This window comes from Argentina silus (assembly GCF_951799395.1).
Source record: "Argentina silus genome assembly, chromosome: 8".
NCBI lineage: Eukaryota > Metazoa > Chordata > Actinopteri > Argentiniformes > Argentinidae > Argentina > Argentina silus.
This window is the reverse complement of record NC_139662.1, coordinates 21,521,573-21,546,168: the sequence shown is the minus strand read 5'-3', so window position 1 is coordinate 21,546,168 and position 24,596 is coordinate 21,521,573. Positions and strand designations below refer to the sequence as shown.

General features: G+C 41.9%; 3 protein-coding genes and 1 pseudogene across 4 annotated transcripts; 3 read left to right on the top strand and 1 right to left on the bottom strand.

Annotated features, from left to right (window-relative positions):
• Positions 1 to 5,269: 5,269 nt before the first annotated feature.
• On the top strand, positions 5,270 to 8,016 carry LOC310807933 (cytochrome c1, heme protein, mitochondrial-like; annotated as a pseudogene). Its single transcript has 6 exons — positions 5,270 to 5,352; positions 6,154 to 6,299; positions 6,458 to 6,594; positions 6,994 to 7,155; positions 7,570 to 7,664; positions 7,865 to 8,016. The product of its transcript is annotated as a cytochrome c1, heme protein, mitochondrial-like (transcript).
• A 1,413-nt stretch (positions 8,017 to 9,429) lies between these two features.
• LOC310808760 (14-3-3 protein beta/alpha-2) lies at positions 9,430 to 14,111 on the top strand. Its single transcript, XM_083675830.1, has 6 exons — positions 9,430 to 9,525; positions 10,859 to 11,160; positions 11,501 to 11,624; positions 11,873 to 12,036; positions 12,413 to 12,508; positions 12,942 to 14,111. The coding sequence occupies exons 2-6, from the start codon at positions 10,867 to 10,869 to the stop codon at positions 12,996 to 12,998; spliced, it is 735 nt and encodes a 244-aa protein (XP_083531956.1). The 5' UTR covers positions 9,430 to 9,525; positions 10,859 to 10,866; the 3' UTR covers positions 12,999 to 14,111.
• A 1,619-nt stretch (positions 14,112 to 15,730) lies between these two features.
• pabpc1l (poly(A) binding protein, cytoplasmic 1-like) lies at positions 15,731 to 21,916 on the top strand (the record flags this gene model as incomplete). The annotated part of the gene is made up of 15 exons (XM_083674409.1): positions 15,731 to 15,923; positions 16,439 to 16,632; positions 16,883 to 16,998; positions 17,728 to 17,867; positions 17,972 to 18,066; positions 18,375 to 18,512; positions 18,771 to 18,866; positions 18,998 to 19,261; positions 19,554 to 19,644; positions 19,735 to 19,854; positions 20,328 to 20,467; positions 20,783 to 20,891; positions 21,112 to 21,242; positions 21,440 to 21,515; positions 21,716 to 21,916. 14 exons carry the CDS (start codon positions 15,731 to 15,733, stop codon positions 21,500 to 21,502), a joined length of 1,890 nt encoding a protein of 629 aa, XP_083530535.1. The 3' UTR covers positions 21,503 to 21,515; positions 21,716 to 21,916.
• A 1,137-nt stretch (positions 21,917 to 23,053) lies between these two features.
• Positions 23,054 to 23,983, bottom strand: or90j1 (odorant receptor, family 90, subfamily J, member 1; the record flags this gene model as incomplete). The annotated part of the gene is made up of 1 exon (XM_083674778.1): positions 23,054 to 23,983. One exon carries the CDS (start codon positions 23,981 to 23,983, stop codon positions 23,054 to 23,056), a length of 930 nt encoding a protein of 309 aa, XP_083530904.1.
• Positions 23,984 to 24,596: the final 613 nt, after the last annotated feature.

Sequence of the window (24,596 nt, the reverse complement as noted above, 5' to 3'; positions counted from 1 at the left end):
GCTGCCAGTGGAGTTTGAGCAAGACTAGGAAACAAACCTTAACCCAATATGTGCTGTCAAGGTAGCAGTTAGGGTTAGGGTTAGGGTTAGGGTTAGGGTTAGCATCTCAGCTATGTGACAGCCTATACCATCGCAGTGGGCAGTGGAGGTTATTTCATACAGTATCAAACTAAGCCCATTTACAAAACAAAAACAAGATTTAATTGTAATGGTATCTGGGGGCCAACGTGGTATTTATGTGTTTTATCCCCTGAGAACAACTGAGATTCTAAAATGTCAGATGTTGTGTTTGGCTTCTATTTGTTGTCAGTATTCCAGACTTGCTAGAGCAGCACAGACACCTGCATTCTCATGAAAGCCCTGCATTAAGTTGAAAAAGTTTACTTTAAATGAATAGAAGACCTTTGTCCCTTTTGGATGGACAGACAACACCCTTGTGTGTGTCAGGAAACGATGGAAAAAGTTTATGGAAAAAAAAAGTTGGCTTTTAAAAATGAAAACTATTTGTCTGGGAAAATACTGACTGGTGTGGACAGAGTGGAGAGAATGGGAAATTAGAAGCAAAAAGCAGTGGGATATGATTACTGGAATTTTGGACAGAACTCTTTTGCATGAAGTGATTATAAAAACTAATGCCAAAGCAAGCAATGAACAAGGGGAAATTCTTCTTACTAAGACCTCCCTTTTAAAGTTGAAAACACCGCTTTATTTGAGTTCATTCCTCTGGCAACTCGTGATTTTGTTTTCAAAAAATTTTCCCGTTTAGAATTGATGAGACTGTCGATGCCTCTGTCCAGCAGGTACCCCTCGCCCCTTTTACTTCAGGTAATCATGTTTATTTTGGAGGATGTTCAATGATAGTATGAGAGCAGCCAACATGGAGATGAATGCATAGCTTTATAGTATTATAATGATACATGTTAACAAATTGTTAACAAATGGAGAAAGTTGTGCATAGAATGACATACTCCAAGTAAGAAGTGATTTACATACTGTAAACATCCATAAACTGTACGTCTCCTTCCAGAATTTCCAAATGAAAAACATTCCTCATCCTCAGTTTTCTTCCTAGTCCAGCACTTCATTTTCCCTGTGAAGATACACAGGGTCTACTTCTGGCTGCCTCTTTCGTTTCCATGCCTCAGTTTTCCATATGGCCTGGATTAAGTGAGATATCATAAAACAATGTTAAAATGCATTTATAGGACTGTGTTTACCACCCATGTTGCACAGTAATCATCAGTCATTAGTCGCTCATTAACTCATCAAACTATATTCATCATATTCTCAACTTGTTTCTATGTACAGTATTTCAAGGAGATGTACTGTACTGTATATACATCGTGTTTGAAAAATAATTGCATTGGTATATACAGTAGATATTGTAGCTGCTCTGAATATCTGTTATATTTTATGTAATCAATGACAGACATTTTCCATGATGTATTCTCCATTCATTTGCTGCTCAGAACCTTGGCTTCCATGTGTTAAAGGATATGATTTGATTACTTAAACAGTTGTGCTTTCACTGAAGTCTGCTTTAGATATAAAGGACGTTCCAGGGCAGTCTTCGTAAAGATCTGCTACACAGGACAATTTGTTCCTACAATTTGAAATGTGCTGACATTTTAGGAGTGTCTGTCACATTTTCAAAAAAGAAATGGTTAATCGCTGTAATAATAAATGATTAATACTTTCAACCAAATATGAGATGTTTGTCTGGTTCGTCGATGGTAATTGGAGGCTTCTATTCCAAGCCCCAAACCATGTGATGGTTTTCATCCTGGCCAATTACTCTATTTTACCTCAATCTAGTGGAGAGAGCACAGTAGAGGCTGCCATGAACAGGTAGTTTAGCATTACTTTACATTATTTATTAGCTTGTGTAACTGTAAACTTAATAATCATTTTTGAAATGATGAAGTAGCTTCAACCCCCCTAGAGAAAATCATTGCTGCTATTTTCCCTCTTGAACATGTTGTATGCTGTAAGAATAATGTAATCTCTGGCTATTTGTGTGGAACAATCCCCCTTAAGGCACTTCTCGCCTTTCATTAAGGGACTGCAAGTCAGCACGTCTAACACAATCCACTAACACTCAAGAGAGCCAGCCTGTGGTGTCCGCTGGAGCTCAATCTTCTGGTGACCTAAATATCCCGTTGTCCCAATGATCTTTAGCCTTATCTACACACCTGAGCTTACATAGTTTGCAATGGCAGGTATCACTCATTCAGGACCAAACACCCTTCAGTCAATTGGACTTCTTTCCAGTCCACCATTGAGATGCACACTTTTAATAGAGTTTAATAGACAATAGACCATCAGAAAACATTTTCTTAAGGGGAATATATAACAAATCAATCTATCAATCAATCAAGCTTTATTTATATAGTGCCTTTCATACAAAATTGCAATACAAGGTGCTTAACAGTAAAATTGAACATACAAGCATCCATACATAAATACATACATATATACATACATACATACATACATCGAGAATAGAATAGAAATAGAAATAATAATGCATTAAGAGGGTAAATAAAAAGAAAACAAAAATAGAAGTGTAAATGGATTAAGAGAAAGCTAAGCTAAAAAGGTGTGTCTTGAGGTTTCTTTTAAAAGTGCTAATGGATTGTGACACCCTAAGCTCATGAGGTAGGTTATTCCAGAGGCGAGGACCATAGACACTAAAAGCTGCCTCCCCATATTTCTTTGTCCTCGCCCCGGGTATGATTAAAAGACCAGTGTCAGAGGACCTGAGAGGTCTCGATGGTCTGTAAACTGAAAGCATCTGACAGGTATTCAGGTGCTAGACCATTTAGAGATTTAAACACCAGTAAAAGGATCTTGAAATCAATTCTAAAACTGACAGGCAACCAATGAAGAGACTTAAAAAAGCGTTTTTAGTGATATTACTGATTTGTGATTCAAAATTCAAATCAGGGTCTAGAAGCATGCCAAGATTTTTTGCGAGGGGCTTGGTGTTTTGTGCTAGAGACTTTAAGCTAGTTCATAGTTTCTCTTGTTTGATCTTTGTTACGATGATTAAGACCTCTGTCTTATCTTTGTTTAATTGCAGGAAGTTATGGTACATCCACGAGTTGATATGATCAATGCACTGAACTAGTTTATCAACAGGGCTGATGTCATTGGCTGATAAAGAAATGTACAGTTGTGTATCATCGGCATAGCTATGAAAATTAATCTATGAAGATTAATGTACTCTGATAATGTTTCCTAGAGGCAGCATATAGAGACTGAACAACACAGGTCCCAAAATGGAGCCTTGAGGGACCCCACACGTTATGCTAGTGTTAGCTAAGGAGTGTTCACCAAGGGAGACCGAAAAAGAAAATGCAAGATACTGTACGCCTTGTAGTAATCTGTAAAGAAAAATCTGTAAAACGTTGTTTCAGAACAACAAATCTGTAAAACTTTGTTTCAGAACAACACATCATTTACAGAGCTCAGTAACAGTAACAAACAAATTGGGTTTAGGCAGTAATAATGACATCTTTAATGTCATAATTAATCACATCACAAAGGTGGGGCAAAACAGATACAGATCTGCCAAGGGAAAGCTCTGCACTTACACAAAAAACATTAGCTTGAGACTCTTACCGTGTTATATGCTTTGGAGGGACTTGATCTTCCGATTCTAAGTTCTTCCTTGCAGCTGACCATGTTTGTCTGATGGGTTTGCATTGGTAGGCGCCGGTGGAGTGGACTCGTAGAGGACGCAGGTGGATCCATCGCCTCCTATCCGAAACGACACCTCATACGGATCAATCCATACGGTCAGTTCACTAAGCAGTAGGGAGAAAAACTGTCAAGGGGTCCATTTTGTGGTTGATCCTGATGCACCTGTATCCTGAACCTTTGCATGGAGCCTGGGGGAACCAGTGGTGCTGTAAGAGATGGAAAGGGGGATTAAAACCTCTTTTAAGAACCAAACTAAATGCACTCTGAAATAAACTCTCCACATGATCATGTAATATCAGATGAAACTTGTGTTTGTTTATGTCTTATTGGGAGGAAGGCTTACATGACATACTGACATTCCATAAACATTGATTTGCTTTTGATTTACTTTTCACACACCTCCTAAAGCTTCCTCCAGGGAATGGCTGAAGTGCTTCCGTTGGTCTTCAGACAGATGTCCAGCTTTTTCTTAGCAATCTGGTAACAAAGCTGGCAGCTGTTGATACTTAAGTTTTCATTTTAAAACCAAGCTACTATCTCAGCCGGCAAAACGAGCAAGATGGCTCTTTATCTAAAAATATCGAGTAAACACTGAACGATTCTTTCGTGGAGATTCGAATTCAGACCTTTACTACCAACAAATGCCTGTAAACAGCCAGTTGGCCTCTCTCTTGTCCGGTTGTAAAAAGTAGATTGTAGCTGTAAAACAGAAGTCTCAATAACTCACCAAATTCAATCGGACAATGTACTGTTAGGTGAATGTAATTTGGCATACACCATACCCGTAAGACTACGGTTGCTGTTTTGATGGAAAAACAACATATAGCTTTAGATATACCTTTCTTGTTTTTGTGGTTTAACGTCATTCAATGTTTATCTAAGAGGATTGGGATGCTATCCATGGAGAAAGGTAATTTGACCCCTCTCTTTGCTGGTAAACATTCTTTAGCGTCACAAAGCCACATCTGCCAATCATCAAATGATGCGTAAATGACGCCACAAAGCTTCTTTCTCTATGTCTATGGTGACGCAGTGCAGCGATCAATGTATTCAATCATAGCGCCATCTGTGTTCCTAATCAAAAAGAGTACATACTAGGACCATCTGGCCTAATGTGCCCGGCCTTAAGAGTGTCTGGAAAGAAAGTCTGTAGAAGCAAACTTATAAGCAACAATTTCCTCTTTTATTAAAAACTGACAAATGTGGCAACAACAAGAAAATGTATCTATGAATGTGAGGTTTGGTTTTATGACACTTTGAAATTGGTACAGAGGCGAGGGAGGGCTGTTTGAGTAAACACACAAATGATCTAACACAGAAAAGAACCGTGTGTACATTTGAAACGAAATACAAACATGATTTGTCCTGTACAATAAGCATATTTTTTTCATTAACAAGAGGTCCATGCCAGAATGTAAGTACTCCCAAAGAGGGTGCTTTCTTTGGTACTACCGTCTTTGGTACTGTTCACATGTCAGTTACAAAAGAGGATGGTTGCATCACACTGACCTTGGGCACCACCTGGCGGTGGTTGTTGGTTGTTGTTTGACAAGTACGAGCATCAAGCGGGTTCCCAGCATGGCGGCTCTTAGAGGGTGCTGTAGTGGTAGAACTCTCCTGAAATCGAAGAATGTCGTCATTCCTCAGGTAAACCGACCAATCAGTAAGCACGGACTTTTCTGTCTTGGCAACGTCAGATTTGTACGCTCATCGAATTTTGTTACGAACACTTCACCACCACTGAGGAGAAAGCCATCTAACTAGCTAGTAGTAGTAGTTAGTAGTACTAGGTAGCTGTGGTAGCAAGTTATCCTAGTCACATTCAGTGTCGAGAGGAGTGATTGCTACAACATTACTAGCTAGGCAATCAAGAATGAGTCTGACTGTCTTCTCTCTGTAGCCAAAGTCGCCTACTACAGACATGTGTATGCCTGACATGTATATCCCTGTTTAGATGTAGATTAATATACAAGTCCGATTTACTGCCAAGTCTGTAGCGAAAGGCGACGCTGTTATTACACTTCTAGTTGATAAACAATTGTATGAACAAGTCATTTGCAAGTCTGTCCAGAGGAAAGAAGGTAGCGTTGTCATCACGGGGTGTGTTACCGCAGGAGGTGCCGTCATGGCTTTGATGCTTCATCAGTCTGCAAGCCTCAGTCCTGGAGCTTCACCCACCATCCTACCCATGGAGTCACAATGGCATGCTCTCATCTCTTGATCATGCATCTGTCCTCTTTCTTCATGTTCAATCACATGTTTCAATGTTCTTCTGCCATGGTTAGTGGCGTTTTGGTGTTCGTCATTGTCACAAGAATATGCAAATATAAAATACCCTTTTGTAAACATGCATGTATTTATCTGTACACCGAAAGTATATTCAAATGACGCTACTGTATAAGCACCTGCCTTAGCCTGTCCTTCTATTCTTTGTTGTCTAACCAACAGTATCCGACGTGGATATCAGGTGTACCAGCAGGTGTGTTCTGCCTGTCATAGTATGGAATACCTGGCCTTCCGAAACCTTGTAGGAGTCTCACACACAGAGGCTGAAGTCAAGGTGCTGGCCGAGGAGGTGAGGGCAAATGGAATCTGTGACCAAAGCACACATTCTAAAACAGAATCGACAATAAGCTGCTATTCAGCTGCTATTAGAGCAGTTACTAATATGAAATTCAGATACGTAGAGATAGAAATATATAAATCTGCTGTTAAATGAAGGTGGTGGCTGTTTCGCTCCGCGCATCCACAGGTTGAATTAGAGAGATGTTCACTCGACCAGGGAAGCTGTCAGACTACTTCCCCAAGCAATATTCCAACCCAGAGGCTGGCCGAACAGCAAACAATGGAGCCCCTGACCCCTGACCTTAGCTACATTATCAGTGCCAGGTAATGGATGATAATGTGTAAGGCTTAGAAAATGTGTTTTATCTCGAGCATGATAGAAGATCAGACAGTAGTTCCTTTCAAACGTTTATTGTCATATGTAGTGGGATACAGGGTAGTGTATGACAGTAACATACAATTATTACTTTCTGGCTCTCCTCTGCAAAAAGCAAATAGAACACAGTAGTAGCACAAGAACACAGCAGTAGCACATAATACAGTAGTGACACAACAATATAGTTACATCGCAATACACTAACACAATGGCAGCAGTGACTCTACACAATGGCAGCAGTGACTCTGTTTTCCTGTATACAGTTTTTGTGAATAATTTAAGGACAGCATTAATGTCTTCAGTTGTCTTGTGTCTTATGAATGAGATGGTTTCTGCTTCTCTGACAGACATGCAGGAGAGGACTATGTGTTCTCCTTACTGACAGGACACTGTGAGCCCCCCTGCTGGAGTTGACGTGAGAGAGGGGCTTTACTACGACCCTTACTTCCCTGGCCAGGCTGTCAGCATGGCTCCTCCCATCTACAACGAGGTTCTAGAGTGTGATGATGGTGAGTGGCAATGAAACAGACATCAAGTTGTTGCAAACAGTCGCCCCGCAATTCAAGTTGCTCCGGCCAAATCTCAAACTTGCCACCTCTGACTTGCCAACACAAGTGACTGACTCCTCAAATACCCGATGTAAATCTATGCTATCGAAAAACTAGCAGTTCGACAGCGCAGGTGGTGGTATTTCGAACTTGAGGAGTGAGTTTTCCTATCTCAACTCGGTTACACTGAGATGGAGGTACTTTTTTGTTATTCAGTGGTCACAAGTTGAGGCAGTAGCTAAGGCAGTGATTGTGAACATATGACCACGTGCACATTATTCTTCTATGCTGATGAAGATTCATACCTGCCATGTTCCTCCTACCTAGCAGGAACCCAGCCTGGATTTAAAGTTATTCCTCTACGTCTCTCCACAGGGACCCCTGCCATGATGAGCTAGATAGGTGTCTGCACCTTTCTTAAGTGGCCATCTGAGCCGGAGCACGAACAGAGGAAGCACATAGGACTAAGGGTCTGTGGCCCTCAATTACGTGCTTGTTATTTCATATGGATGATGGTTCAGCTTGCTTCGTGTTCTTTTTTTCTTTTGTGTGAAACAGTGGTCAATAACTGGGTAAGGTAATCAAAGGCTCTATTGAAGCAGAGAGAATTTTTTAACGCCACATTGATTGAGGATTAAAGTTATGAGGCTGCTTTATCTCTTCTCTACAGCTACTCGTGGGGTCTGCAATCCTGGTGCCATTGGTCTATTACTTGAAAAGACACAGGTGGTCGGTTTTGAAAAGCTGGAAGATGGCATACAGACCACCAAAATAATCAGATTTGACATCATCCCCTGCTTCTCCTCCCTCTGCTGGCAACTGCACTCTTTGATGTATTATTGATTTTAATCTAATTAGGATTATTTTTTATGTATTATTGATTTTACATTAAGATTATTCAAATTATTCACATTTCTTCCCATCTTCCCATGTCATTTTACATAAAATGGTATTTTGTGAAGTATGTGTCTTTTTTTGTGATCAATAGCAACACAGGACCATGTATAACAGGTGCGGGAGAAAACACCCACAATCTCACATGAACATTCAACACAAAAACGCCTATGTACATTTATCTAATTTATAAACTATCAAATGTTTCCATTGTATATTCACAACTGAAGTTGGTGGGCGCAAGACGATTCAAAGCGAATAATTACATTTGTAGTCTCTATCCACATTTACCCGGTAAGGCAAGAGAGACGGGCTTTTATGCATGAAGTTGGCTGCTCAGTAGCAATGTCTATCTATCTAGTGGTGTTTAATTAATGTATACTTGCGAATTAAGGTACACATGCATGCACTAGATCTGAGCAAGTGCAATTTATGTTTGCTTAGACTGATCAATGCATCTACCAGGTATAGCAAAGTAAAGCATATCCTTTTGTGTTCTTTGGTGTATTAATATTTGAAAGGAATTACCACTGCACTCCCCTCCTCGTCCACGTGCAAAGGAGTGTATTTAGCATTGAGTTTTACATGTATTTTACCTACACACAGATGGTGCATTCCCTTTTCCTGCCTCGTCTGGTGTAGCTGGATAGCCTCCTCCTCTATGCTGTCCTATGGACAGGTACAATAAGACTTTGCCATGTTTCGAAATAAAATGACCCTCCGCCAAGACACTAAGTGATCAATTCCTTCTGTCACTGACTCTGATGATTCGTCTTTAACGGGCACCAAGCTAGCCAAATGTGCCTCGCAAAAATTATTTAATTGCAAGTAAAGTGAGTTAGCGAGCTAAATAAACACACCTTTCAACTAAAAGGTATACTGCAAGGCGAGCTAAGCCTAAGGCCAGTGAGTTAGCGAGCTAACTTTAGCCCCAACTCGGGATTTGGTCAAAGTTAGCTTGCTAACTCCCTACTTGCTATTAAATTACTTTGCAAGAGAAATCTGGCGAGCTTGTTGCCCGTCAAAGGGCAGAACCACCCGACGAACGATCAGAGTAAGTGAATTAAGGATTTTATTACAAACTGTCTTGGTCCGGATCATTTTTATTTCGATATGGCAAAGACGGTGCTGCATCAATTGAAAATAAATGAATACATTTGAAAGATGTGTGCAATTGATGGCCAGGGTTTGGAGGCGGACATTCCTTTCAGTGTATGACAGGTCCTATGTTGAAATGTCGAACAGACACATAATCTCGTAATAAATGCAGCGGAGGTGACTGCAGCGGCTGAGGGTTGACATGTTGAAGCTTGAGGAGAGGAAACAGAAGTGTCAATGTAGCGGAAGTGGTACTGCCCTGAACGATTCGAGGAGCGAGACGGAGGACGGAGGCTGCATCGTCCAGAGAAAAAAGCAGGAATAAAATACGTAAATATTGTAAGTTTGTATACTCGAAACATCTAGGGAGGTGCCTTATTTCCTTAAGGGTTAGATTTTTATGTTCGACATGACGCAATCCCTCAAAATGTTACACAATTCTATTTTGCGCAAGCCATCATGCTAGCTCGCTAATCAGACAGCGCTCCTCGGTCTGAAAATGACTTGATCTCGCTAGCTTCTGTCACTTTGTTCGAGGTAGCGTGTTAGCCTAGGCCGTGTGAGCGAGTGGAAACACACCGCTGTCTAAAATATCAGTTGTCACATTCAAGCGAGGTTACGTCGTGTTAGCTAATACCTATACAATGACATTGACTGGCCTGTATTGCAATTGACATGCGACGGGTAGCCATCGTAGGGTTTTCAGCTAGCCTAGCCGTGGCACTGTTTGACAGCTCCTACGCGCTAGCGTGATGTTGAGCTAGCACGTTAGCAGGATCCGAGCACAGGCCTTTGCGGCTAGCTGTAGCTAGCTAGCTAGCTATCAAATTGCAGACATAACACCCTGCGCTATTTTTACTAGCTAGCTCACGTTTACTTTATATGACAATAGTTGACATTTTTTTGTTAGTAAGAGGTTGTGCTAGTTATCTGTCTAGGTTGTATTACGAGTCGAACATTTCCCAGCGTAGCTATTGATTTGAGTCACTCGGGGTTGGGTCGAGTGAAGAGTGAAAAATCGAAAGGTTAGGTTGATTGCTGATTTTCATTTAATAACCGTACGATGGCTCTCTCAACGCTAACAGTAATTAACTTATGCTTAACTAGTTGACTTCCATTCATCAATAGCTACATTCTTGATTATAGTCTAATACGCCCACACCCCCACCCCCCGCCTCCTCCTCCTCCTCCTCCTCCACCTCCTCCTCCTCCTCCTCCTCCTGCTGTAGTGCTGGCTCTATCCGACGGCCTTAGGCATTGCCACTACCTAGTACCAGCGAGTTGGGACACATAGGTGATATATAGAAGGGAGAGTAAGCTGAGATCTGAAATGCCTTTAACATACATGATTATAAATGGTTATTTCTGTGTCTACGTTTAAATTGATTAGAATATCCATAGAGATAAGTCTATACTATTTCTATGGGGACATCATTAGTTCCAAACTTTACAATTTCCTCTCAGCTGTCCCCTTTTAGCAATCCAAAAGTAGGCTGTAATTGTTCAGGCAATACATATAGTGCATCCTAATAGTATAATATCAAAAATAAAATGGAGACATCTCAATTCTCACCTGTACCGTTTGTCTGGAGATACTTGCAGAGGAGGCCACACCACACAAGACACGCTTTTACATTAATCTTTTTTTTATTTTTTTTTAAATCCTTCACAGACTGAAAAATGGACAAGAACGACCTGGTACAGAAGGCCAAGCTGGCGGAGCAGGCCGAGCGCTACGACGACATGGCTGCCGCCATGAAGTCGGTGACGGAGCAGGGCGGCGAGCTCTCCAACGAGGAGCGCAACCTGCTGTCGGTGGCCTACAAGAACGTGGTCGGGGCTCGCCGCTCCTCCTGGCGCGTCATCTCCAGCATCGAGCAGAAGACGGAGGGGAACGAGAAGAAGCAGCAGATGGCCCGCGAGTACCGTGAGAAGATCGAGACCGAGCTGCAGGACATCTGCAACGATGTCCTGGTAAGAGCTGTGGACGGTTGAGGGCGTCGCTCCCAAACCCACAACGTACATTCACATCTAGGCCTATGTTCGGAACTTAGATTTAAGAGAAACTACTAATATAGACACTACTAATATACTACTTAGATGTAAGAGAAACTACTAATATACTACTTAAATGTAAGAGAAACTATATATATATATATATATATATATATATATATGTATATGTATGTATATGTAGGGACGGACACAAGCTCCACAGAATGTTGACCTCATATTCACTCTGAAATGTAACTTCTTTCTTATTTCCCTCTAGACACAGATTTACTGACTTCAACCACTTCCTCATCTTTTTCAGGGACTTCTTGACAAGTACCTCATTGCCAATGCGACTGCAGCTGAAAGCAAGGTGTTCTACCTGAAAATGAAAGGCGATTATTATAGATACCTTTCTGAGGTAGCAGCTGGAGACTCCAAGAAGAGTGAGTGAAGTAGATTAGGTTTATATTTGGCAAACATAAAAAATAAAAAAAAGGGACAACACATAATCTCATCATCATGACTCATGAAACACATAATGGAACAAATGTGGGTGTATAGAACAATATTTTCTGTCTACTAACCTGAATCCAAGATGCATGTTAAAGTGACATTGCCATACACACATGAATGATGGATGGTCTCGAAGCGTACTTGAGATACTTACCTTCCATGTTTTTTCTTTGTACAGCCACAGTGGACAACTCCCAGCAGGCATACCAGGATGCTTTCGACATCAGCAAGAAGGAGATGCAGCCGACTCACCCCATCAGGCTTGGCCTAGCCCTCAACTTCTCTGTCTTCTACTATGAAATCCTCAACAACCCTGAGAAGGCCTGCACCCTGGCCAAGACGGTGAGAGCTGACGGAGATGCTTAGAGTGCCGTGTTCGTCTTTCACCCCCAAAACGATCAATAGCGTAGATTTCCATTAAAATAATGCAGATCCATTGTTTTGTTTTTTACTGAACAAGTTCAAGATGAAAATGGAGCCATTGTGACATTGTTTTTCTTGCCGTATATGCATTTTTAGGAAAGCGCTTTGCCTCAGTCTGCAAAATGTTTAATTAGACCTGATATTTTGCTCCTATTGCAGTTCTCTTCACATGCCATAAGGAAAACAGATGATTGACAGTGACAGTAGATGCAACTCACATGGCTGAACCGCTGGTGGCTGTTTTGCTTTCTATTCTTACTGTTATTTCCTCTTCTTCCCCCATCCCCCCCCCCAGGCATTTGATGAAGCCATCGCTGAACTCGACACCTTAAATGAGGATTCCTACAAAGACAGCACCTTGATCATGCAACTATTAAGGGATAACCTCACTGTACGTTGTTTTTCTCAACATCATCTGATCACTTTTTGTAGCAATACTTGAGTATTCTAGTGTAGTTTGACACCACTTCCTTGCCACAACAATCGAACATGATTCACGATGCTTCCAGACACACTTAGGTGTAGTTTCCCTGTAATGCCGTTGGCAGAAGCACCTAATGCATCCATCTATCCAGGGTAATGGATTAACGAAATCTTCTCTCAGAATCAGAATTCTTTTATTTCGCCAAGTATATTTGCACATACAGGAAATTGACTTGGTGAGGTTGGTGCATGGGACATAAAAAAACAATAGCACATATTGACAAAAAATGTACAAAATATTAACAAAATAGCAATAACAAATGTGTGGCTGTGAAATGGGTATGGGGCATATACACTATAAATTAGAATAATTTTAAATAATTATGATCTCTCTTTTACAGCTGTGGACATCGGAAAACCAGGGAGATGAGGGCGAGACTGGAGAAGGGGAAAACTAATGGAATTGCACTGTTAATCCACCTACACTCTTATCTTAAACACAAACAGCTTATATACATCCCCCTCCACTCCATCAGCCCCTCCCCCTTCTGTATGACAAGCAGCCTGAATTGCTCCTGACCAACTAGTTTACCCCTGTCCGGTAACTGAGGCGACAGGGTAATGTTCAGTTGTTAGCAGGTTCAGTCATTTTGTTTGTGAAATAATGTGGTTGTATTGAGTAGCAAGTCCATGTTGCTGTTTTTGTTGGTTTTGTGTGTGTGCGTGTGTGTGTGTGTGTGTGTGTGTGTGTGTGCGTGTGTGTGTGTCTACGCCTGTGTGTGTGCCTGTGTGTGTGCGTGCGTACGCCTGTGTGTCTGTGTGTGTGTGAGTGTGAAAGTTGGGGGCGGGGGGTTGTGAATTCTAATCGTCCTTCCTTAATTCCTTTGTCCCACCTAGCTGGTTGTGCATTTTTCATCCTTTTTTGTTACGGTCATTTTTTTAGTGTGATTCGTCATGGTATTTGCAGGTTTTATCGTATGGTTATTAAACTGGCAGTTAATTTTCACCAAACACTGTGATGCTAAGTGTTGCATTTTCTTCCCCACGCCACTATTGCTTGCTTTTGAAATTCAGACACACAGTACAATCCTGTATTTAACTAACAGTGCAATTCTGCTGTGGGCTCATACAGAAAGGAGGCAGGCTGTATTGTGACACTGGCATCTGGGCGTTTTGCTCTATAATCATGTTCACAATGATTCACCATCTAAAGGTTTGATTAAGGGACCCCTTAGTTCGCCATGTTAGATTTCCTCCATAATAAGACATTCCACCAGAATTGTATTAGGCTTTCTGAAAGGCAGAACTCTTTCTGAACAAAGTGTGGATTATTGTCCTAGTGGTGTAACTCACTGTTCAAGATCAAGCGCTGCTTGAACTCAGTACAATGAAAATTGTATGTGCTTAATTAAATGTTGTTCCATGTATTTTGCAAGATTTGACTATCATCTTTCTGTAAAACCTAAAAGTAACTGAACCTTTTTTCGACGTTAATTGAAAATGTCTTATCACACTGTATCAACCCTGCTTGAAAAAAATATTCCTCTTAAAGCGGTTGTTTTCTCCAATGATTCTGTGCCTGGTTTTCTCTCAAAGCTTCTTTTTGACAGTTCAAATGGACAACAGTTCATACATCTCTCTTGGGTCATGAAGGAAATGTTAGGAAGTTAGAGTTACGCTTAGACCAAGCAAGTTTCCGTTCTTGTATAGAAATCAAGGTATGGTATGCTGCTCTTCTCATTCTCCATGGAACCCTGTTCAATAAGGTACTGTATTGTAAAGATTGGGAACCCTCATAATCACCAAAGGATGAAGTTCAATGTCACAATACCATACATCACCATTATACTCCACATGGTTGAGGACTTTATTCCACAACTGACAATCTACACAAACACTTTTGTTCCAGTACATTGGAAGATAATCTTCCCTTAGCTTGAACAAATCATAGTCAGTCTTTCAGGCTTTATAATGATCATTAGTGGCTGTTAAACAGAGCCTGTCTATAACTGGTATCTCAATTTACTTTCTGGCTAAAATGTGCTTCTGTGACGGTCTATTTCCCAGTGCACACGTGGTTGTGAAGATTTAGAATATATTTAAAAAGTAATGATAAATGGAGAAAAATAGTAGTTATTGGTGTAATTCTACATTTGTGTATGTCCGTTTCACTCTACATGTAATAATTAGGAAAGTGTAAGAGACCAGTGAAATAAAGTTTCGTTTAAGATAATTACAGGAACAATATGGCTTCATCTTTATTATTATTATTATTATTATTATTACTAGATGTTTCACAATCATGGACGGATTTTCTGGAGTGGGAAACATTTTTCATCAAGAACATGGACGAGTCCATTGACAACAAGGCCCTGTATGATACATGTTATATATTAACGGCAAATATTCTGTATTTTGCAAAGGATATGTGATTCACATTATTTGACTTGCTAATAAGCACAGAAAAACGCCTAAATAATGTGTTTTCAAGGACTATTTTTTCCACGCGGAGGAAAAGTCTGGTCCCCCCCATGAAAGTTTATAAATAGGTCAAATTAAATGATATTCATGGGCGCGGAGTGAAAAGGCAGGTGTTTCACGGCAATAATTAAATTAAAACAAAAACATTTACAAAGTTTGAAACCGATACTTTGTAAATCAAAAAAAAAATTGAGCCGTGTTTGACCAAATAAAAAAAAAAAAGGTTAGTACCCAGTTATATTACAATGTCATCGCGTAATTGTTTTTGTCAGCATTGTATTTAGGTTTGTAGTGTTTGAGAGCTAGCGGAGCTTCAGGTGAGAACGCTTGAGTGGTTGCAGTTAGCTAGCAACCAAGTTAGCTTGTTAGCTTAGCTGGTTCGCTGAACTTCTTGACCCTCTGTCCCGCACTTTGAAGTCAAGGTTCTTGGTGTCTTTGATGAAGCAGTGAGGATCTTTACACATGCATCATGACATGATGCTTATCACACCATGTCATGGTGGACCGACATCCAAACATTAAACTGTCTATTTTTTTTTTAGTATCTACAGTTACAAACCAAATCCGAAAGCTATGTTGGCATCAAATTAACTGCCATGGCCCTTCGGGATGTCTCCACTCGACAGTGCGTATCATTGCAAAAGTAATTTCAAAGCCAGCCTCACTACCTCTCTCTGTGGTCTCTCCTCTCTAACCCAGGGCCTGCAGGATGAATAGCAGTGGACAGTCATACCCCCTGGCCTCCCTGTATGTAGGAGACCTACACCCAGATGTCACCGAGGCCATGCTTTATCAGAAGTTCTCTCCTGCTGGGCCCATCATGTCCATCCGTGTGTGCCGCGACATCATCACTCGCAGATCTCTAGGATATGCCTACATCAACTTCCAGCAGCCAGCCGATGGTAACTGATGGTAGCCCTGTCTGAGTTAGAGACCTTATAGTGTGTTCCATCACTTCTGGGGGCTTGAAGTGGAAGCAAATACACTGCTTGCACACGCCATCAATAAGGTTCCACATTTCGACTACATTTCCTTATTCGTTTCCACATGCACTCATTTATTCATGGATCATCCCCTAGGCAGCAGTAATTCATGGGTAAGAGTTCAGACAGAAAGGTGGTATTTTTCACTCTTTGAGTGGCCAAATGTGTACCATAGCAACCGCGTGTCAACAATCGCATAATTTTCTTAGAAGTGATGGATTTTGACAGTGATCAAATGTATACTACACCAGACCAGTAAGAGGCTGCCTTTCATTAAAGTAGGCCTTGGCCTTTGGAATTTACTTTGCCCAAACTGATTGCAGGGTTAGACCCACAGTCTTGTTTTCAAATCTTGCATTGGGAGCCTATGTTTATTGACCCCTATGATGAGTCTTATAGAGTTCATAGTTTATAGGCCTGCTTCTCATTTTTAGCGGAATGTGCTCTGGATACGATGAACTATGAGGTCCTCAAGGGTCGGCCTATCAGAATAATGTGGTCTCAGCGTGATCCAGGACTACGGAAGTCTGGAGTGGGAAACATTTTTATCAAGAACATGGATGAGTCAATTGACAACAAGGCCCTGTATGATACATTCTCAGCCTTTGGGAATATTCTGTCTTGTAAGGTGAGGTTTTAGAATTCAGCCTATGCTTTGTCTCTCCTTGTGAGCAAAATTTGACAATGTGTCAGGATATTTGTATGTACAGTTATTGATTAGTTTGTGGTTGAATTCCTTGTTCATTAACACATTTTATCCTGCTTTATGAACATTTCAAACCCAAGTGTTTATTTTTTCAGGCACATTGGATGTGCATTAGATCAGTTTCTATGCTCATCCTATGCTAGTCCTTTTAAACACGGACTGTTGATTTCAGGTCGTTTGTGATGAACATGGCTCCAAAGGCTACGGTTTTGTTCACTTTGAGACGCAAGAGGCAGCAAACCGTGCCATAGACACCATGAATGGAATGTTGCTGAACGACCGCAAAGTGTGAGTAAACAAATCAACTAAACGAATCAACAGCTATGTAGTCTAGAGGTTCTTTTTTTTTTTTTTTTTTTTTTTTTTTTTAAACTGTTACATCAGTCTTCCAACCACCTAAAAATGAATGAGCTTCATGTGGGAAGAGCCTAAGGGCAATGGAAATATGTAGTGGTTAGGGAGGAGGGATTTTGGATTTGTTACACGTTGTGTTGTGAACAGTAATGAAGGTTTTTGCAGATGACTTATCTATGTGTTTTGTTCAGCCTAGAGACAGGTAGTGAGTTGGAGTCTGCCATTGCAGACCCAAAGGCCTGTTTCCTGGGGAAACAATGTCAGTTGTCCACGTTTAGGTCAGTGAAATGGTAGACAGCTTTTCTATCCTTCTTTTATCACAGAATTTGATATGATGGTCAGTAGGGAGCAACATAAGCTGATATTCTATGTAAAGCATACAAACATGCTTGGATGGATTGTCGGAATAGAATGTTTTGTTTTCTATGTAAAATGTCAGGTAGATAAAATCTTACTCTCTGTTCAAGAAGGTGAGTGATCGTATACTAATGGTAAATAATTCCCACAAGTATTGCTGTGATGTGGAACATGTTAAATTTACTTTAAAGTGTTTTTTTTTTTTACATTGTAAGTGCTTATGAATTTTCTCATCATTGTTAAAAGTCTAAAATGTATTTTCCTCTGTTTTCTTTCTAATCTGTCTCTGGGGATGGTGGTGCTCAGCTTTGTTGGTCACTTTAAGTCCCGAAAGGAGCGAGAGGCCGAATTCGGGGCCAAAGCCATGAAGTTCACCAACGTTTATATCAAGAACTTCAGTGAAGAGTACAACGATGAGAAACTCAAAGACGTCTTCTCTGAATTTGGTAAGAGCGTCATGACGGGCAGGGCCCGAGAAAACTAGTAATTTGTGTTTCGGGAAGTTTAGGAACAGCCGTATATAGCCCTAATGCCTTTCCCGTCTCCCCAGGCAGGACCCTCAGCGTGCGGGTGATGATTGACGAGAGGGGCCGCTCCCGTGGGTTTGGCTTCGTGAACTATGAAAACCACGAGGACGCGCAAAGGGTGAAGTCTATTTGCGTTTTAGCGTAAATGCCATCCAGTCCCTCCAAGTCTTATGTGCCACCTCATTGGCCGGAGGGGGTCTGAATGAGTGGTCCATCAATGGGACGGCAGCATGACTAATGCAGCTCAACATAGCCGACCAACAGGCCTCTGCCGATGGCGCATGAATTATGCAACTATGACTTGTGAAAGGACTCGGGCTTTTAGTGGACTGTGACGGGCTAATGGACTGGCGTCTTTTGACGTCATGGCGACGGTGTTCCTGAGTTCACTGTTTTCACACCTGTGTGCTTTTTTTTCTTCTTCAGGCGGTAGAGGAGATGAATGGGAAGGAGCACAACGGGAGAGTCCTCTATGTGGGGCGTGCTCAGAAGAGACTAGAGCGCCAGGGGGAGCTGAAGCGCAAGTTTGAGCTGATCAAACAGGAGCGCATCCAACGCTATCAGGTGCTGTGGGGAAGTGCACCTATGCCCGCGCTCGCACACACACACACACACACACACACACACATGCACACAGTAACATTAACAAATATATTGAGCTTGACTTTCATTACCCTATCTGAGGCTTTCCACAGCTGCTGTGTTTTATTTTGGATGAGTGAAATGAGAAGTGGCCTTTTGAGGTTATGAAACACAAGCCCACGTGAGTGAGTAATTTCCCCTTGTGAGTACTCATGTCTTGTGCTCTTGTGCCGACTCCAGGGAGTTAATCTGTACGTCAAGAACTTGGATGATGGGCTTGATGACGAGAAGCTCCGGAAGGAATTTGCCCCCTACGGCACCATTACCAGCGCCAAGGTGTGTGACGCCTTCTATGAGCGGCCATTACGGCGCCGTAAATCGACGTAGTCCCGAGTTTCTGGGAATCCGCCCGGGCGTGTGTGTGTGTGTGTGTGTGTGTGTAGTAACCGTCAGTCTCCCTCGCCCAGGTCATGACGGACGGGGGCCACAGCAAGGGCTTTGGTTTCGTGTGTTTCTCGTCGCCCGAGGAGGCCACCAAAGCGGTGACTGAGATGAACGGGCGGATCGTCGCGACCAAGCCGCTGTACGTGGCGCTGGCCCAGCGGAAGGAGGAGCGCAAAGCCATCCTCACCAACAAGTACATGCAGAGGCTGTCCACAGTCAGGCCCATGCCCGGCCCAGTCATCGACTCCTACCAGCAGGCAGGCTACTACATGTCTGCTGTGCCTCAGGTACATGAAGTTGGTGGGGTGGCCATTACACAACATGGCCGTGCCAGGACAGACAAAAAGAGTAGTATTCTCATAACAAGGGTTTTTAACAGTTAAATCACAGTGGTGGATTGGTAGAGAGGCTCACTTCCAGCATTCCTCACGTGGCCAGTGTTGAATCGTTAACGTTGCGAGTGCTTGTTCAGTAAAGAGATGTTTGGTTGGTTTCTCTCTGTGAGCATGGTTCAGTAAAGTGATGTTTGGTTGGTTGGTCTCTCTGAGCATGGTTCAGTAAAGTGATGTTTGTGTCCAGCAGCCTCCAAATCGCTCCTTCTACAACCCCAACCCAGTGAGCAGCGTGAGGGCGTCTCCACGTTGGACCGCACAGCCGCCCAGACCACAGGGTGAGTGGGAGCTGTGTGTGTGAGAGTGTGTGTGTGTGTGTGTGTGTGTGTGAAGCCCTATTGATATGGAGACTCTTGTGTTGGTGTCAGCCCCTTACTCGGCTCAGTTTGTCCGGTCTGCCGTTCCCCGCCGAGCCTCCACCCCCATCAGCACCGTCAGGCAGGCCTCCACCCAGGCCCCCCGCATCATGAACTACACCCAGAGGATGAGTAAGGGCTGCACAGACAACACCTCCCTACAGGCCCCATGCCTGGTTTTACTATACCAGACAACCTATCACATTTGAGAGAAGGTTTTACACACTTTATTTACTTACTGGGGGGGGGTCGTGTGTCATCACTGCTTGTCTTTCATATTGGGGCATTATGAGACCGTTTTAGACTGCAACAGTGATCAACGGCTTGCTTGGGTTTTACTTAAATAGTGCTTTAATTATCTATGACCATTGCTTGTGTCATGTTAACATGAAGGCTACTGCTGTTTATTTATTGTTTTCCTATTTCACTTTTCTTCTATTGTACTGTAGTTTCTGATTTTTTATGTACAGCACTTTGAGCTGCAGTCTCTGTACGAAAATGTGCTCTATAAATATATAAATAATGTATTAAATTATTAAATAATAAATAAATTATTATTTATTATTACATTTATTATTACTATTACTTGCGTGTTCCCTCTCCAGCTAACATCGGCACACAGACAGCTGGTGGCCGTGCAGGCGTGTCTAGTGCCCTCATCAGAGGCACCCAGTACAAGTATTCCTCTGGGGTCAGAAACGTTCAGCATGAGATCACCATGCCAGCACCGATGGCAGTGCAGCAGGTAATCTGAGAGGCCGTCCCAGTTGCACCACTTGACATGTTGGGGGTGCTGTGAGCACGACATGCATTGCAGTTGCATAATGCAACATACATTACAACATACATTACAACATACATTACAACATACATTACAGTTGCATAATGTAATATTTTCATGTTATGCATTGTAAATGTTGAGTTAAAATCTTTTTTTTTTTTTTTTAGCAATTTCATATTCCGTCAAAGTTCTGACTTTGTGGTGACTTTAATGTCTGTTGAGAGTCTCTCTCTGTCTGTCAAAAGCGGTTCAAACTTTGCGGTTGTGCTGTCATGTCAGATTGTTGCCCAGACGGTGATGGAACCAGCGCTGCACGTCAGAGGGCAGGAGCCCCTCACTGCCTCCATGCTGGCTGCCGCCCCCCTCATGGAGCAGAAGCAGCTGCTCGGTAGGGCCCTTTCTCTGATGTCACGTCATGTCTTCTCTCCTTACAGGTTGGCAGTGTTCCATAATGTGTTCTTGCGCTCAGTCTAGAACATATCCATACTTGGTATACGCTCTAGACGGAATGCATCTAGAACACATTTTGGAACACAGCTGTAGTGTGTCTGAATGATCTCTCTCTCTCTCTCTCTCTCTCTCCTCCTCGCCTCTACCCTGATTTGCAGGTGAGCGACTGTACCCTCTGATCCAGGGCCTTCACCCAAACCTGGCTGGTAAGATCACTGGTATGCTGTTGGAGATTGATAACTCTGAGCTGCTGCACATGCTGGAGTCACCAGAGTCCCTGCATTCTAAGGTACGACTCCATCCCTCGGGAGAGGCCATACGTGAGAGTTTGCCTGGTGGAGGCTAGGGTTATTCGTCATTACTGTGGTTAATTTTGCCCTCACTTTTTCCTCTCTTTCTCTCCCCAAATATCTCTCTCTCTCTCTCTCTCCCTCTCTCTCTCTCTCTCTCTCTCTCTCTCTCTCTCTCTCTCCCTCCCTCACCCAGGTGGAGGAAGCAGTAGCTGTGCTGCAGGCTCACCAGGCTAAGGAAAACACTCCGATAAAGTAAAGAACCCCTTCAGGTCTGCACCAGTTCTTTTTAATCATCAGGAAATATTGTGAAGTTTTTTTTCACTTTTGTCTCTTTAAATTTCTATGCACCTGTAATCTGCGAGAGTACATTTTTATTTTAATCTCACTGGTGAATATTACAAGTTAAGATGTTCATGATTGACTTTCATCCAGACAATTTACAATGTGCAGTATTTTATTTTTGTTCCAGGACACTAGAAAGTTGGAATAACTTCAATGGCAAGGATTTGCTGAAGGAGGAAAAAGTTAAAATTAACCCAAAAAAAGAGTAAAACTTTGAAAAGCTTAAAAAAAGAAAAACTAATGTTTGTAAATGTCACTTTTGATTGTAATCTGGCCATTTGATTAAGCGATAAGTAAGTAAAAGCCACCATGCTGTTTGCTATGGGTAATAATTGTTCTACTTTTGTTTAAAAAAAGGAAACCAAATAAAGTCTATTGGGATTTTTTCGTGCATTAAACCTGTGTCTTGTTTCATTTGTGAAATGTTTTTGTTCTAACAGTGTCATTGGAAGGTCACCTTCACCTGCAGCTCCTATCAGGTCCTTTATGTAATAAACATTCATATTCAGAGATAGAAGCCACATTTTAAGCATGGCTCTACACTCCAGCAATTTGGATTTAAGATGCAATAATGAATGAGGAGGAAGCACAGAATCTCACCTATTGAGGGTATTTTCAGACTATCTTTCCCGCTTGAGAAAACTACAAGTATCTGCCAATTAAGATTACACTCTGGACTTTTCCCTCATTATTTAACTGGAATCCAAATTGGACTATAGGGTCAAAATTCACATTTTCTTAAAAAATCTTCACTGTCCAAACACGGAGGACAGGACACTATTTTGTATCTGCCCCTCAAGACATGAAGATAGACCCGCATTGTACGTGACAAAGATATTATGTACGAGCAAACATGTATCACAAACGCTTTATTCTATTGCCGGTATTCCACTTAAACTTGTAGTTTGACTTGGTAATGATTAAAGGCATAGAATGTGCGTAGCCCACACATTTACATAAACTTGAAATGGAAGAAGATGGTCAAAGAGAATACTGAGATGGTCTTATTTTGTAGCATTCAGTCAAGGGGGACTATGTTTCCAGTTTCGGTCAATTCGGGAAATGTCTACACTCGAGCATAAGGGTTATCTTTGATGCGTGGAAAGGAAGGAAAATAATTCAATAGGGGAAAACAAACCAGAGATGAGGGAATTATATTCACGTGGGTGTTAACGATGTTCCAATAATTACCACTTGAGACAAATGAGGCAGTAGCAGTATAGATTTCCTAAATGCTGAAATTAAGAATAAATCACATCGGTCACAAATTTCATTGAATCAACTAACACATTCAGGCTTGCGATGTTGAGTAAAGGAGTTATACTTCTATCAGATACCTTATTGACAAATGGATCTCACCATACTTAAATGATCTCCTTCCATCACCATCATATATTCACAGTACTGTGAGTGTCTATGTTAAGTGTATACTTACTGTAACTGAATAAGCCCGGTCCGTTGGGTCTCAGAGAGCTGGTTTCACTGACCGATCAGTCTGTCTACAAAAAAGAGATCCCTTCATGTGCTTTTTAAACTTCTGATCTCTCAGGCCATATATGAGAGGGCTTAGAAGCCTGGGTGAAACGTTTGCTATAATGTAGCTACAAAACATTATGACTGAGCGAAAATTGGGAAAGGCCATTATGAGCGCTATGTCCACGACAGGAGCGATGTAGGATACCATACATAGAAGCAACTGCACCCCATGCAGTAGGATAGTCATCTGGGCCTTTCTGGCTTTCACTGGGTCAGAGGCTGCAGCTTTAGCTGAAAACATCACTCTTATGTAAGTGTAGATCAATGTGATCCACACAAAGCACAGGTAAAGCATATTGCTATATAGATTAGTCTTGTAGTTTAAATCAGAGTCAAATACATTACTAATATAGCACAGCTTGCCGGTTGAGAAATACGACAAAGGCTTCAAAGCAAAGGCAATAATAACATTTATGAATCCAGGTACGGCTCCTACAACCCAAATGCAGCCGATGAGGATATAGGTCCTGTTTACCGTGCAGATCATAGGATGTCGTAAAGGATAGCAGATGGCTACAAAGCGTTCAATAGCCATGCCTGCCAAGTTCAGTGGAGTGTTGTTATGGACGTTATTGCCTATCAGAATCAGCACAATACACACGGATACATTGAGGTAAGGACATAGGTAACCCAAGATAAACAAGAGCACGGAGAAAGAGAGCATGACGATGTCGGTGATGATCAGCTGCACGTACAGAATGTATCGTGGGATGTTGTTGAAAGTCTGGTTGGTAAAGAACGTGTAGAGCAGGGTCCCATTGATGTAGTTGATGAACATCCAGAAGAAAACCACCGTGAGGTTTTTGAACAAAGCCTCCTCAAAAAGGTCTCTGCGCAAGGACTCAGAAGTGTTTCTCATTGTACAGCTGTCACACACAATTAATAAAACTGTCACATCCATCCATCATTCAGGTGGGAACATCATTCACGCTGTTTACCTGCTCCTCCAAAGCACGACATTAAAGAACAGGGAAAATGCGAGGGAAAGATTAAGTAAGAGTAACCACGTTGACGGTTAACCATAGCCTCACAGACAGTTTATTTGAGCATTGTCTGAGTGGGTGTGAGCTACCCACATTCTTTGTAGGGGGCTGGCATGCTCTCTTATAGTCAGTGGTGATGGAAAACAGCCTATCATAGTCACGGTTGGTAGAAGATAGCATGCCCAGGGGCCCCAGCATAATGTCAAGACCCACAAGTAGAAACCCCAAAATGACACAGACTAATTAGACTTTGATGTAAACAACCCCCCCCCCCTCCTCCCCCAGTATTGTTCTGTTTTGAACATACTCAACCGAATGCAAAAAGCGATACATCGAAACGTATGCCAAACATTTCTTCCCTCTGATTAGGGGGACAGAGGTGTCAGACACCCAGCAGAGAAAAGGTCCATTGTCCCCATTGTTCTGAATTTTGCCGAGCGGAGGGGGGAGGGGGGGAAGTAAATTTTCTGTATTGAAATCTATCATTGG